The 16226-nt window shown below is 35.4% G+C and overlaps 1 protein-coding gene across 1 annotated transcript in view; it reads left to right on the forward strand.

Moving 5' to 3' along the window:
- The first annotated feature begins 269 nt into the window (after positions 1-269).
- The window catches only part of LOC128987381 (DNA replication licensing factor Mcm6), a 35572-nt gene continuing 19615 nt past the window's right edge, over positions 270-16226 (forward strand). Inside the window, exons 1-2 of the mRNA XM_054408202.1 lie at positions 270-529; positions 13932-14075. Coding sequence (XP_054264177.1) covers positions 438-529; positions 13932-14075 — 236 coding nt within the window. The 5' untranslated portion in view covers positions 270-437. The remainder of the gene's footprint in view (positions 530-13931; positions 14076-16226) is intronic.

The following is a 16226-nucleotide window of genomic DNA, read 5'->3' on the forward strand; positions in this document are numbered from 1 at the left end:
TTTTTTGTGTCTTAGCTAAATATACCAACTACAACAAATTAGGGGGAATACAATGTACTGTACGATCAACATTGCTGTACCAAAATGAAATTAACTTTACAAAAATATTTTTACTCCATACATGGTTAGTTAACCCTATAACCCATGGTTAAAATTTAAGGCAGCCTATTGAGTGAGGACAAACATAAAAAACTGGAAACAGCTCTTTGTCTGGAGGGAAACTTGTTGCTTTGGCGGGAATAAGTTTCCACCTTCGTCTCCATAACCATAACCATAACCATACCAACATACTAAACTATAGGTACCGAGGTTAATCTTTAAATAACTATTTTTAGCCTTAGCTTTTGCAAATTTCCGTTTATGTACTTTGGTTGAGTTAAACAAGTTTTCCGTTGCTATTAAATTTACATCGGTCTAGGTTCTAGTCTCGGTTTAAAATGGATATTCCTGACGCACAAGCTGGGCAACTACGAGTCAAAGACGAGGTTGGGGTTAGATGTCAGAAACTTTTTCAGGATTTCCTCGAAGAGTAAGTCACAGTTTATTGATTATTTTATAGTTTAAAAAGATAAATCATTGTTTGGTCTTATTATCTAGACCAGTTGTCAAATTAACTTAACCTATGCCTAGGCCTACTTACTGTATCTTCTGCTGATCCAAGCCTGGAAGTCATAACACAATGTATAATCTCGAATTTCGCATTACTTTGGCTTTGGATTAAAAAGAATAGGCTTAACATCAGGCCTAATGTCTTTGTAGGAACCATGTAAGGCTCTGGGCACCTAGGCTTAGGGCCTATGTTGTATATTTTCAGACCCTGGCCGTTAGAGACCAACCTATTGCCATGTTAATAACAGTATCTTAATAACAAACGTGTGAACATAAGCATCACTCCTTATAGGCCTAAAAATATAGGCATATAAATTTTTGCTCGAGTTATCGCGCTAACGACACGTATATAAATAATATGAATTTGAACGGATGGTGTTTTTGGTCTCTAGGGACCTCAAAACGAAAAGTAAATCGGTCCCGGGTCCAGTTCTTACCATGAGTACTACGGTAATAGCTTATTCAATTAAATAAACTAGGAGTACGCTCCGAAGTCACGTATGAGAATGAACGAAGACGATTTCATACATAAAAAAATGTTATTTAACAGTAGGCCTATCCACATTCAAATCAGTTGATCAGCTGCTCAAGCAGTTTTAACTTCATTAAGGCACTAACACCAAATCCATAATACTTTTTCACCAAAGCATTTTCTTTACTGTACTTTTTACTTGCGTCATTAAAGCAGGACCAGGAATCAGGGAGTTGGTATATGAAAGGGACCTTGGTCCAAGGTCATTAGGCAGGTTTGAGAAAATTCACTTAGGAACTATGTATAATCACTGAATGTATTTCGATGTATTTAAAAGCAGCAATATTGCTCGAAAATGCTAAATAATATTAGGTTTGTCAATCTATAGAAACTCCAACAATTACTTTGTGATGTTTCATTGCTCTACAACATTCAGAAATAAATTATAACAGTGAGAACCATTATACATTGAGGGTAAGGACATCCCTTACATGACCCATAAGAATTATAAACATTTCAAAATACAAGAATTAAAACCTTTTAGGTGTTGCATGGGAGGAAACACTATTTTTGAACCATCAGATACTGTTGAATTTGTTGTGTGAATGATCAAACAAATGTTTACCCGAAACAGTTTTAAAACTTTATATATTTGGATTCACATTTTAATACATTTACCTACGACCGTTTATTAAAATAGCCGTTTCAGTTCAGTTGTTAGAATTTAAAAGTTTCTCATAACATCATAGTTTTATCATAACACAGGTAACGGACCAATGAGGTTCAAGTCATGGTGGAAGGAAAATACATAGGTGTGCTATTCCCGTCATATTCTGACGTCACCCAGATTGCAAACGAAAAATCACCTGATTGTACAGTATTGCCATATTTAAATATATATATTTGTTTTTGATTTGATTGTTATTGTTTATATATTTTTGTTCTAAATGGTGAAATGGTGTTTGCAATCTTGGTGACTGTGACTTCAACAGCAAATTACGGGAATAGTACACCTTTGTATTTTCCTTCCACCATGACCATGACCATTCCTTCAACTATTGAGATAGAGGAATTAAAATTGTAATGATTCGAACTAATCGGCTAATTTAATTGTCGAGTGGTGCTTAACAATCAGAGTTTGGTACAATGTTTCGTTCCATAATTTTCAGTGGCTATGATACTATAAACGAAAACATAACCTCTCTTCTTAGAAGTTATGAGTAGTGATTTTAAGTAATTATAACACTGTCGTAGGTAAAGTGGTGTACGCAACTCGCGTAAATAGTGTTAACGACACTCGTAGAAGTTTTTAAAGCCCTCGCCAAGGGCCGTACCTTAAATTTTCTACTCGTGACGTTAACACTGTATTTACGCATTCGTTACTACTGTAGCCCTACCACTTTACTTTACCATATCGTAAGATAGTTTTAAATGCAAAATTATTATGCAGGAGTAAATATTTTGTATCAAGTATTTTTTTCTCCTGCTACTTCACACCCAACCAGCACATTGCAGAGTACTGTCAGATGGTCAACTCTCTGGAGGACGAGATCTTAAAAATCGATGGTGTTGGTGAGGTGGCTGTTTGAAGGGATTTCAATGCTAGGGCGGTGGAATGGGGTTTACCCCAAACAAACAAAGAGGGTCAGTATGTTGTAGAGATGGCAGCCAGGCTACCTTCATATATCCTTAATACAGGTGACATTTTCATCATCTGTCACCCCTGGCAAGGAAAGATGATCCCTAACATCTCTCTGGCATCTGAAGACCTAGCCCACCAGTCACGGACTGGTGAGTCTCCAAGGACTACTCTGCAAGGGACTTATCAGGCAATCGTCTTCAGGGAACTTCCCGAGCTTTCCTGAGTTGGGTATCCATATGCCAATTCAGCTCATCCGTCTCAATGTTGGGACCTCAGTCGTCTTTGCCAGGCCACTTTTCAGGGTTACATCAAAAATCAAACTGTTGGGGACATTAGAAGTGCCGAATTTCAAGCCACATTGAAGATGCGTCCCACCATCTTCGGCATTTGACTGTTCCATGCCTAGGACTTTCGCCCACCGCAGAAAGAAGCCACTGTACTGGTGGAAACCCAAGATTGCAGGACCCCAGAGAATGTGCCTAGGGCTCTGACGAGCAGCGCAGCATGCCAGAAACCGGCCTGAAGGTAATGCTAGATCGGCAGAGCTCAAGGCCCCCATGCGAGATGACCATGGTGATATCAACCGGAGTAACATCAGGTGCTGGAAGCAACTGTATCAGGACATCCAGAATAATCCTTGGGTGATAGGCTACAAGATTGTAACCCAAAAGCTAGTGACTTGATCACCCCCTACGGTCATGGATCATGGAGCCTGTCGCCGTGGCTACTGTCATTGAAGTGTTATTTCCAAAGCACCCACCGTGACCAGCAAGGGAATTTGGAGATTAGGGCGCATTACCAGCTTTTCGGGAAGAGGAACTATCCTTCGTTGTCTGATCCCTGAGAAATGGAAGAGCACCTGGTGACTACAATCTTACTTTACATTGTAAAAAAGTAACAACTATACAGACGGCTATATTCAACCCTAAACCACTGCCACACAATCAATACTTCTTAGTTTTTTTTATAACTATTTTTATAGTTATTACCATGAACTAAACCTAGCGAAACTCAACTAAGCTAAGTGTAAAAGATTCATCTTAAAAATAACCTGGGCCCTATGGCCCAAAATGTTAATATTTGCAATTTCAAGATGATTATATTTGATCTAGTGAAACATGTTGATCTTGTTCAACATGTTTAGCTGATGGCATTCCTGCAGAAATCTTAAAGCTTGTTGGTGTTCATTAGACTGTTACTTGACATACAAATCAGTTACCTATACTCAAAGAATTCAGTACACAATACAGCACTTGTAATCATGGACTCTGCTATGCTGTAAGTTAGTTAAAACCAATCTTTAAACTTAAAGTGTGACCCTTTTTTACATTCTAAGTGCTATTGAACTTGGATTTTAATGCAATGTAGTGTAAATTTTAATTGGTTGCTTGTTTTTATGGAATTTAACTTTAAAATCTTAAAGAGGGTCCCCAATTTCAAAGTTTTACATCGATGGAAGTATTGTTTTGTTTTAAAATATGGGACTCTTTTATCTTAAACATTCAGTACATCATGAATTGGGTCTAAAAAATACCTCCAACTCAGCAAACCTGCAGACTAAGCGAAATTCAATTTGCCTTATTTAAATTTCACTTAATCTATTTAAATAGGTAACATAAGGTTTGACGATTACTTAGGTTTGCTAATACATGGAGAGTAATAAAGTGTAATTTTTAGTAAAATACTTAATAGCTTAGTATAAAATAAAAAAATACCGTGGGAATTTTTATTTTAGCAAATTTCCCATACAGGGAATAAGCTATTACCATAGGTCTCATGGTGAGACCTAGACCCGGGACCGATTTACTTTTTCCTTTATGGCCCCAGAGGCCAAAACACACTCCGTTTAAACTCATATACAGGGTGAATTTTAAATGAGTTCCCCCCCTACTTTTTTCTACATTTCTTGAGACATCACAATTACATTGCTGTTACAATTACTTGTTACATCTCTGGACCACGTCAGATCATTGTTAAGTAGTAAGTACTTCATTTTGACTGGGTATAAATTTTTGGCCGCCATCTTGGATCCGCCATATTGGATACAAAGTTTTTTTTTCAAATGTAAAGGTAGGGTTGTGACCCATTATTCCAAACTAGAATTGTACGCTGATTACAATGCCGCAATTAGTTTTTAAAAATCTTGATCCGTTCTAAAGTTATGAGGACTTTTTATAACTTTATTTTTAGCGCATTTTAACATTGTGCATTAACAAACTAAGACCATAATCTCAAAATAGAGCTAGATAAAAATAAGTATACACCACCATTCATTGTCGACATATTTTCACTTGGTTATGACGGATGTAGCTTTTTCAGCCGCCATCTTGGATCCGCCATTTTGAAATGTGATCATTTAATTTAAATATGAAGGTGGTGTTGTGACCCATCATTTTGAGCTACTTTTATATGCTGAACTCAATGCTGCAATCCGTTTTTCATTTGCATCTTTGGATTTTGAAATATTGAACTTTTTAATAAAGAGTATTTTAATATTTCATCAAGAAAGCTTGATAACCAAAAACGGATTGCGGCATTGAGTCCAGCATAAAAAAGTAGTTCAAAATGATAGGTCACAACACCACCTTCGTATTTAAATTAAATGATCACATTTCAAAATGGTGGATCCAAGATGGCGGCTGAAAAAACTACATCCGTCATAACCAAGTGAAAATATGTCAACAATGAATGGTGGTGTATACTTATCTTTATCTAGCACTATTTTGAGATTATGGTCTTAGTTTGTTAATGCACAATGTTAAAATGCGCTAAAAATAAAGTTATAAAAAGTCTTCATAACTTTCGAACGGATCAAGATTTTAAAAAACTAATTGCGGCATTGTAATCAGCGTACAATTCTAGTTTGGAATAATGGGTCACAACCCTACCTTTACATTTGAAAAACAAACTTTGTATCCAATATGGCGGATCCAAGATGGCGGCCAAAAATGTATACCCAGTCAAAATGAAGTACTTACTACTCAACAATGATCTGACGTGGTCCGGAGATGATATCTCAAGAAATGTAGAAAAAAGTAGGGGGGGAACTCATTTAAAATTCACCCTGTATATATTTACAGGGTGACAAAAAAGTCTAGAAACGGCTTGATATCTTTTTAACTAAATTTGTTAAAAAGTTCAAATCTTTCACACCAACTTATATGTATGAAAACTATTTTTTGCAAGCATTACCATTTTTTTACCTTCACCAGGGGACGGCCCATGAGGAGTAGGTACATAATCTTTAATTTAAGCATAGGTTGATATTCACATCTTTTTAAAGGTCTGGTCAAGTGGAGTTCATTGCCCGAAACCGTGTCAAAAAAAGTTAATCCGTTACAAAATGGCGGCAGTCCAAAGTTCTTGCAGAATATACCTGCACAGGCTTAGAGTTGGTAAATACTCATAGTCAACATTAGCCGGGAAATCTGAAACCCGGTTAAATTTGTTTTGAAGATTGAATAAACTTAGTCTATGAGCTAGCTGACTTTAAAATACAATTTCAGCTCTCAAGCTAATGTTTAATACGAGTATTTACCAATACTAAGGCCTGTGCAGGTATTTTCCGCAAGAACATTGGACTGCCACCATTTTAAAACGGATGGACCTCTTTTGACGCGGTTTCCGGCAATGAACTCCACTTGACCAGACCTTTAAAATGATGTGCATATCAACCTATGCTTACATTAAAGATTATGTACCTACTGTTAACACCGCTGCCCCCGCCATCACTAATATCATTCGTTTTGTCCTCCCCCACTTCCAAACCGGAGGAAGACATCATAGTTAAATATATTATTATTGGCAGAACACAGGTTGTTGGTAATTTGAATAATAAAACAGTATATTATAAAAGAAAGAGAAGAGAGAGATAGGTCTTGTTTGGATGAACAACAGAATGTAATTGATATTTTTTTTACAAAATATAAAAAACATAAAACAGCTGAACATATGATATTAAATACAAAGTAAAAAGGGAAATTAATAGTACAGAACAAATGGTAAATATAATGTAATGTATAATGTAGTGGTAACACCTACTCCTCATGGGCCATCCCCTGGTGAAGGTAAAAAAATGGTAATGCTTGCAAAAAGTATTTTTCATGCATGTAAGTTTATGTGAAAGGTTTGAATTTTATAACGGATTTGGTTAAACAGATATTAAGCCATTTCCAGACTTTTTTCACCCTGCATATCATACTAATATTATAAATGTGAAACTTTGTGTGTTTGTTTGTTTGTTTTAAGTTCAATCACGCTTTAACTACTGGATAGATTGGGCTGAAATTTGGCATGATGATAGCTCACATTCCCGATTAACATATTGGCCTAATCTTATCTGAAAAATCCTATCGGGCTCCGGCCCAGTGGCTCTGTCGTTCCCCATGTTAACCTTATAAGTACTCATATTTAAAAGGAATTGAAGAATTTAAGTTGGTTCTATGATATCATAGACAAAAAGAATTAAATATAGACTGTCAGCTGTGCTGCGTTTACCATAGGTTATGGCGCACAGCACACCGCTGGGAGCTGCCCCATGTAGTTACGCGCTACGAGACCTGAGACAGTAATAGCTTAGTCTATTCCCAATACTGTATATATGAGAAATTCGCTGGATAGTAGCTAAGAAACCAAACTAAAAAGTTGTAGGTCTAAAACTATTTTAAATTATCCATAATCTTAAAACAATAAGGGGTTTCCCTGTAACATCCTTTTTCCAGCCAATTTACTTTAAAACATAGGTAATGTAAGTGTCAGATTTTTATATTAATTGTTAGGTGTAATTTTAGCTAATAATCAAGCTGCAATTGCAAATGGTAATTTCCTTTAGGGCTTTGACCCCTCTACGTTGAATTTATATCCAGAGTCCATTTTCAAAGATCTTCGATCTTTGGGTCAGCATGTCTGGTATAATGACAAACTTTCTTTATAAAGGTTTAAATCTGCATTGTAATTTACAGTGGCGGTTCTAGGGCCTTATCATGGGGGGCTTGCAGGTTGTTCTTCACCAGAAGGAAGTCCAAGAGCTTCTCGCACGGACAATTTTCTATTTTTAAAGCCATATTTAAGGTCTATAACCACCGTTACGTTTTTATAACAAAATTTATGTTTGAATTTATACTTCCAGGGTCCAATTGGGGTGAGGGGCTTTCTAAAGCCTCTATGCCCCCCCCCCCTTTGAATTGCCACTGGTAATTTAACAGCTGTTACTTTGTGTGAATGTTGAGCCACAGTCATAATGTAAACAAGAGACTAAGCAGTTCACTTGGTCTATGTAAATGATGATTAGTGGTATTATATGATAGTTGGCAAAACAGTTTTTTTACTTTGCTGCATCACTGGTCCATGGTCTGTGAGTACTGTGAACCAAGTGATACCCGCTCTAGATGTGTAATATTAAAATGTACCCTGGTCCGTGACAATGATCTCAGCATCGCATATATGTGGCAATCGGTAGCGAGCGTGTTGAAAGGAAGACATGATGAGCGTTATTTCACACTCGTTTTAACGGATCAGACTATGATACAAAAATAATCAGATTACCAAGGCACTATTGGCTGTTATTTTGTGATGCATTTTGTAAGCAGGAAAACACAGTGAACAGTTTCACAGAGTACTTACGATATATTATCACATGAAATGTTTGTTTGATATAAATATGTAGGCCTATTCAAATATTTCAATCAACGTCATAGTTTTTTCTGTTGTTATTATCAGTATATCTATAAAAGCCCTGCCACTCTGCTGCATATAGGTTAGGTTAGTTAGAATCATTTTAGTTTATGATAATGACAAAATATCATTTTTTAAATTCAACCTTTTTCATAAGTAGGGACCTAGTCTTTAAAAAGAAGGTAGTTATTACTGTACCATGAACTAAACCTAGCGAAACTCAACTAAGCTAACCAAATACCCGCAGAACAGTGTAAAAGTTTCTTCTTAAAAATAACCTAGAGGCCCTATGACCCAAAATGTTCATTTTAACATAGCTATTTTATACAACGTGAAACAATATATGTTACCCACATAGCCTATAATATTTTTTTTTGTAATACATGATGTTATGTATGTAGCCTTCCCCTACCCAAGATGCGATTAGCGTTACTTTATATGACCAGTCTAGCCTAACCTAAGGAAGGGTAAAAACACACATACAGCGACTGGGAACAGAGCGGAACGGCGCGATTTAGAGTGACAAAATCAAACCAATACAATCAAGTAGTAACACGCACACAAACTGCTGTTGCGAGCATAGCGGAGCGAAACGGTTAACTTAGGAACAATCTCGTTTGTTTTTCTATTATTTGGGAGCGGAGCGGGCAACGATTCTGTGGACATTTTTAGGTCCACTTTCGCCAGTAGGCTGCTCTGTATGCCCATTCCACCCTAAACAAAACTTACCCAGAGTGTTTCAGAACCTTCTCGAACCTTTTCTTTTTGAAAGAATGCATTCAAAGGTTGAGGTAGAATGGTATTGCATAAATCATGATTAATACTTCTTAACAACACGTCAGATGTGCGTCGCTACCACACGTCTGTTCCAAATGACGCCACATTATACGTTCCTAATCCAGTTACTTTTATAACTGTTTAAAAACAGATTGCCCTCAAAGAAAACCTAGTACCGTATAGGAACGGTAGTGCCTCTTAACCTCATTAGCCGAAATGGATGGAATCAACTTCACTTTATCTGCCCGCACCTATAATATTGATTATGAAATTAAATTGTTCTAAACTATTACATCTAACCTAATCAAACTTGCTGTAACATTTCAAAATACGGTTTCAGATAGTAGAATTCTGAAATTTAGGCTAACTGTTCTTAACTAACCTAACCTAACCAAACTGTCTGTAGCATTTCAAAAATTGGCCCTTTTGATAACAGAAATGGCTTTCGCGCTCAATTGACTGTTCTAGAACGTTTAATCCTTATCTTAATATGCGCGTCTTTTGCTTCAAAATAGACAAATTTTAAAGGATCCTCCATCTTTGCAGAAATTTAATGTGAGTGAGTAGGTAAGTAATTCATAATGGGGTCTAGAGTAACTGTTTTTTTTTCATTATGTTGCAATACTGGAACGGGAAGGGGTTGTGACGTAATTTTGACATGTGAATAGTCACTTTGTAATGTTTTAAGCCAAGTCTTTTGCCACGGCCACCTTTAACTTGTCTAGCGCCAAACATCGCATAAGATAACATGGCAAACAGGTGACACCAGCTCATTAATTTGCATACTATCCATTTAAATTTAAATTTAAGAACATAAATGTATTCAAAGATTGAAAATAAAACATAGAGAATTGAAGACCAAAACAAGATTTAAAAATCTAAAACATATTTTTGTACATTTAAAAGGGGAGTCCATATTTTCATAGCCCAGTACCGGTAAGCAAGTTATCATATTATTAACAAATACACAAATACTATTAGCTGCCTCAAAAAACAAAACAGCTGTTACAAGCCTACTTGCGATGTTGCCACTTCTAAGGCCGCGGCCTTTTTGCTGTGCTGCAAATTGCTGCAAACTTGCTTTGTGATGGTATCTTGGAAATGATCGAGCTCCCGTTCGTGTCGCCCTCGCTTAAGTCGCTGCATGTGTCCGACATCAGTCGCTCACACTCTCGACCTACAGCCCGCCTGCTCCGCTCTGAATTGCTGTAGCCTATGTGTTTTTTTACCCTAAGACATATTAGGTATAGAAGCACAATTAATTGGACATAAGCTATCTAGATCCTAACATTTATAGGTACGGTACTACAATTCAAAATGGCCTTGATTTACGCAATATCGTAGCCTTAAATGGTATCTTCATTACGCAATTGGCTATTATTAAAAATTGAAAATAGGGCACTGCATTGGAGTTGCTTATTTGGATAAACCCAAGCAAAAAATTGCCAACTACGACTTGGCTTATTTTCTAACTCTGTCGACTATTAGGCCCCTACAGGCCTAGGCCTAACTAAGTAAAATTAGGTTGAAACATGTATTCATGGTGATACTCCAAAGTCAATTAAAAACCAAGAAGTACATGCCTAGGAGTAAAGTTTGGCAGAGAACCTGTGATGTATTAATATTGTTTTAAATATAAATAAATTGAGGCCTGTATCGATTTTGATTCGGTTCGATACATAAGAAGCTATCGTTTCCACAATATAATTTTGTTATTTGAATGTGTGTCGAATCGAGCTAAATTATTGATTTTCAGTAAATGAAATTATCAATACAATGCAAGTATTGATAAAAATGCAAGCATTTTTGAAAAGGTAATTTGAAGTGTTTTTCTCAAGATTTTAATTTTACAAAAACAGTATGCAGGCGACATAAACTAACAACTCGATACATTATAACCTAAACTTTACCTTCCTAATCTAACCTAACTTCAAAACACTTAATGCAGTCACCAATTCGCATAAAGCACGACCTACAACCCTGACATGCCTAAATGAGAACTGTAATTTTACAGTTGCTTGTCGTGTGGTTGAAAACAGTCAGCTGTAGGCTTAGTTAACCCACAGTTCATTCCACTTGTAAATGTTATCCATCCTACCTTGTTTATTGTAATGTTGTATATTTCTACGGCTATATCTTGAGAAATATTCATCAGCAGTGGAAAATAATAGTAGGCTATATTTGGATTCAGGAGGTAAAAAATTATAAAGTAAGATATCAAAATTAAAAATTCGTTTGGAGGCACCTATACGGAATAAATACGTATCGTTTGGTTACTTAGGTAGGTAAGGTTAACCTAACCTAACTAACCAAACAATATATCGAATTAAACAATCGAATAATCAATAGGCCTATTAGCCTACTCATTCGGTTATTTGTGCCAACAGATATGGAAGTTTACCCACACAGGCTGCTATTCTTGTCTTAAGTACAGTAATTTAATTAGCTTACTGTTTTCTAGAAGCGGAGCGACACACATTCTTATTCGCTTTTCCGCAATCCGGGCCGAGAAAAACCTAGCTTAAGTTAAGGCCCAGAGATATAGGCTACCTACCTATCTAAGTTAAAGGCAAGAAGAAATTTATCTATATAAGGCCTAGGTCCTTAAGCTTAAGTTAATTGGACTGTAGAATAGGCCTAGGCTATTAGCCTACCTTTGATTGTACGCTACCCGAACACGAACGTTGTCAGTTTTGATAGGGCACACTCTTGTCAGTTTAAAATGGGCCAACACTTGAAAGATCATATCTCAACAATGACAATTAATTTTTAAACAACACAGTAATATATTTCCTTAATCCTTCCTTGCCAATGGCCATGAATCCCTCAGATTTTCATGGTTAATGCATCGAGCCTCTTTAACCTGGATCTAGTCTTTTAGTTGCGATTGACGACTGTAGTATCACAAACTACACTTCAAAGTGTAACCATAACACCCTAACTACTACAATTAATTACTTTATTACTATTTAACTAACGGTGTTAACATCAACATAAAACTCAGCTCAGCAGACAGCACCCAACAACACGAACACACAATCACGAATCACAACACATTCAACACAATCCAATCGACGACGACGAGTCGACGACGATAAACAAATTTTGAAAAAAGTGACTCTTTAAAAAAAAAATAGTAATAATTAGGCTGATATTATTCAAGCCTACTGAACAAACAATCATAACAACATGTAACTACCTAAATAATTTTATCGAATGTAAGTTAATAAATTTCTGTGGATATTTTTAAATCCGATATTTATTTCCACATAGTTATAAGTTAGTGTAAAGCGTTCTTATGCGTAAAACTGTTTACTCCATGGATGAAAGAAATAATAGACAATTTGGTCTCTTTGTCTAAAGCAAGAAGCAAAATAACAAAATTGTTGCTCGTAAAATGTAAACAAAACAAAAGAAGAAGAAGGTAGCTCCTAATGTTATTCTTATGGGGGAAAATTAAAATGGTTTTTTTAGGATTAAATAGTAATTACTGAACAAATATGCTCCAAAAACGATCCCCGGCATGATATTATACTATAGAATCTTTGTGCAAAACATCAAGTTGATAGATGTAATCGTTCTCGAGTTTTTGTAATCCATAGAGATGCTTTTCGTACCAGTATGAGAATTCACTTCGTTCATTCAATTAACTGAAATGAATGTAAAACTAATATTCTTCAATTTAAACTCAGAAACAGAGTTACAGACACCACAATCAGTAATAGAAAAATTGTTAAGTTTCTAGGTATAAATTTAGACTCAAAATTAAGTTGGTCAGACCACATTCATCATCTAAATAAAAAATTAAGGTCAACAAGCATTACTAAGTGTACTTTCCAAGGTCACGCTGCTAGAAGTCTGCTTGACAGTATATCATGCATAGGTATGTTCATTCTTTGTTGGCTTAAGGCGTCACTCTATGGGGTAACTCTGCAGAGGCCAAAAAAGTGTTCACTTGCCAAAAGTCAATTCTCAGAACTATTTTTCACCAGAAGTCTAAAAAAAGCTGTAAACCTTTTTTCAAAAAACATTTTATTTTAACATTACCATCTCTTTATATATTTGAAATAGCAAAGTATGTTCATGCAAATCCTTTCTTTTATGAAAAATATAAAATAAATCCTAACTATCAAACGAGAAATAATAACAAAACTTTTCAATATCCCAAACATTCGCACACAAAATTTGAAACTGGGCCTCTTTACATGGGATTAAAAATCTACAATCATTTACCTAATTCATACAGAACTTCATCAAAATCAAATTTTACATATAAGCTGAAAGAGACTTTGAGCCAGAAAGCGTATTATAAAATTCAGACGTTTTTTAAAGATAAATTTTAATAGTTTTTACTCTTGTTAGGGTATAATTAGATTAAGGAACCTAGATATAAATTAGATATAAATTGACCATGTACCAGCTTGGGAATTACTTTTGTAATTATTTTATCAGGCGTCATGTACAATAAAGCTTTGTCTATTGTCTATTCCCTATAGGGGAAATTCGCTAAAACATGGTTAAATAATAATTAAATAGGCTAACCATAGAGGTTGAACATTAATATTAGCCATCTTGAACTGTACATTGCATATTGATATAGATAAGTTTGTAAAAAAATACCACCACATCAAACAAAATGGAATGTCCGTTGAAATAAAATAAAATAAAATTGGTCATTATATCATATGTAGCCTAGCCTAATAAAAATTAGTCTAAAATTTTGCCTGCTGTGATTAGCCTGAAGGGATGTTTTTGTAGATTTAAGGAGGATGGAGAAATCAAATATCTTGAAGGAGCTAAGGAACTTAAAAGCTTGGAGAGAAGTACTCTTGAAGTGAGTTTTGAAGATATAGAAAAATACAACCAAAGTCTGTCCACTACCATAATTGAGGAATATTTCAGGTAGGCTTTTAAATTAGATATAGCCTAGTATTTTTAACCGACTTCCCCACTACCAACAAAAGGAGGAGGTTCTCAATTTGTTTGTGGCGATGTTTTTTTTTTCTATGTATGTTCACCAATTTCTCTGTGATTCTTTTACCGATCAGTGTGGTTCCACCACCAAAATAACCAGGAGAGTTTCTATTTGGTACCTTATATATTATGTTTAAGTATAATATTTGTTTCGGTGAAAAATTCTGAAAACCTTAAATATTCAACATCTATTTTGTTTACATTTGTGCAGATTGTTTACATTTGTGCAGAGAAGGCAATAAATAATAATAACATTCCTACAGCTGTTAGTTGAAACCATTTAAATTAAGCTACAGACAATTCTTCATGAAACAGTTGCTTCATATGGATCAATAAACCATTTCTTGACATGGAGCCTAAATGAATTGCATTGAGAAAAATGCATTTTGTTTTGGTAACTATAAAAAATGTATTTTAAAGTTTGACCTGATTTGTGTATACAGTAATTCTGTTTTTAGTATTGAACTAGCTGTACCCGCGGGCTTTGCCCCGCTTAACTTCATAAGTATTCGCATGGCTCAATCACGTCCTGGTTGAAGTTCGTTCGCTACGCTCACTCACCTTCAGGTTGGAAATCGTTCGCTGCGCTCACTTGTTTTCAGGTTAGCTCGTTCGCTACGCTTACTCGCCTCCAGGTTGATGTTCGTTCGCTACGCTCACTCACCTTTTGGTTGCAAATTAGCTGTTGTCATAAATGTAAAAAAGTCATCCCTTCTATTGTTTATAATACAGTACTTTGATAAAGGTTTTTATGTTTTAATATTTAACATTGGAGAATTTAAACGTTGTTAAGTGCACAGGTGTGCTGCGATTGGGGTTTAATACATTTGGATTTATTTAAAAGTAAAATAGTTTTCTGTGCTGCAATCTGCAGAAACACTGTGGCACTACTTCAAATCATGACTAATGCTAATACAAATTGTTGTGATTATTCAAACCTACAAAACAGTTGATGAAAGTAAACAGCTGCTTTTAAATTATAATTACTAGAGGTCGTCCAGTGGTCGAAACTCGACCAAAAATATGTAATGTACTCACTTCTCTATTTTCACCCCCACACTGTAAATAAAACATGTGATTGGAGTTTCTTCCATTTGTTTTGATTTCTTGTTTATATTTCGTTGTTATTTCGTCACCAGCATGGCAACGCATAAGATCCATGTTAATTTTTTCAAATCTTTAAACTCATTTTTTGTGCTTATCTTTGAGCCTATTTAAATTTATAAATGGATTCTGCACACCTACACGAAAATAGCTTTCTAACGGTTTGCGTAGATTTTCCCTACGATGCACACAAGCTGAGAAAAAAGGTTTTAAAGAAACATGCTTGCCTATTAATATATAGATAGATTTGTAAACATTGTATATCAAAAAGTCTGACATTGGCCCACTTAAAACCCTCTGGGGCATAGCCCTTATGACGGATCTGCACCAAACTTCACTCGAACCATCCTTGAAAGATGCTTAATAATGCCTGAAAGTTTCATTACAATCTGTCGAGTGGTTTCGGAGTCCATAACGTATATACACACACACATACATACATACATACATAGTTCCTCTTTTATAGATATAGATATTCTGACTTACAAAAACATATTATGTTTCAGTGAATAGCTGTATGATATTGACAAATAAAGGTGTATTGTGAAAACCAAAGCATTCGTAAAACAGGTCTAAATATAAATTAAATGCAATTATTCCTTGAAATGAATGAAAAATACTTTATTCCATCAAAGCACAAAAATTGTTACACATGGTTGTACACACAGATGGATTATTCCCCACATAGGCACAGCCTGTGTGTGGGGAATGAGCTTCACCAGTAGTCAACATACAATTTGATATAAAATGTAATTAATAACTAAAATTATTATTCTACATACATTTTGAAGGAGTTACCAATGAAGGACCTTACACGACCTAAGAAGTGTGACAGTGCATAATCGTCAATTGTCTTAAAAGTGTTAAATATTTTAATTACTAAACATGCATTTGCAGATGTGGAATGTTTATTGATATTTTTTACCCATATCATATCAATACTATTATGCCTGCTTCGGAAAGGCCTAGAGGAAG

The sequence above is a fragment of the Macrosteles quadrilineatus genome, unplaced genomic scaffold, assembly GCF_028750875.1.
Source record: "Macrosteles quadrilineatus isolate MER2022 unplaced genomic scaffold, UCM_ALF_1.0 Scaffold_2__2_contigs__length_208266976, whole genome shotgun sequence".
NCBI lineage: Eukaryota > Metazoa > Arthropoda > Insecta > Hemiptera > Cicadellidae > Macrosteles > Macrosteles quadrilineatus.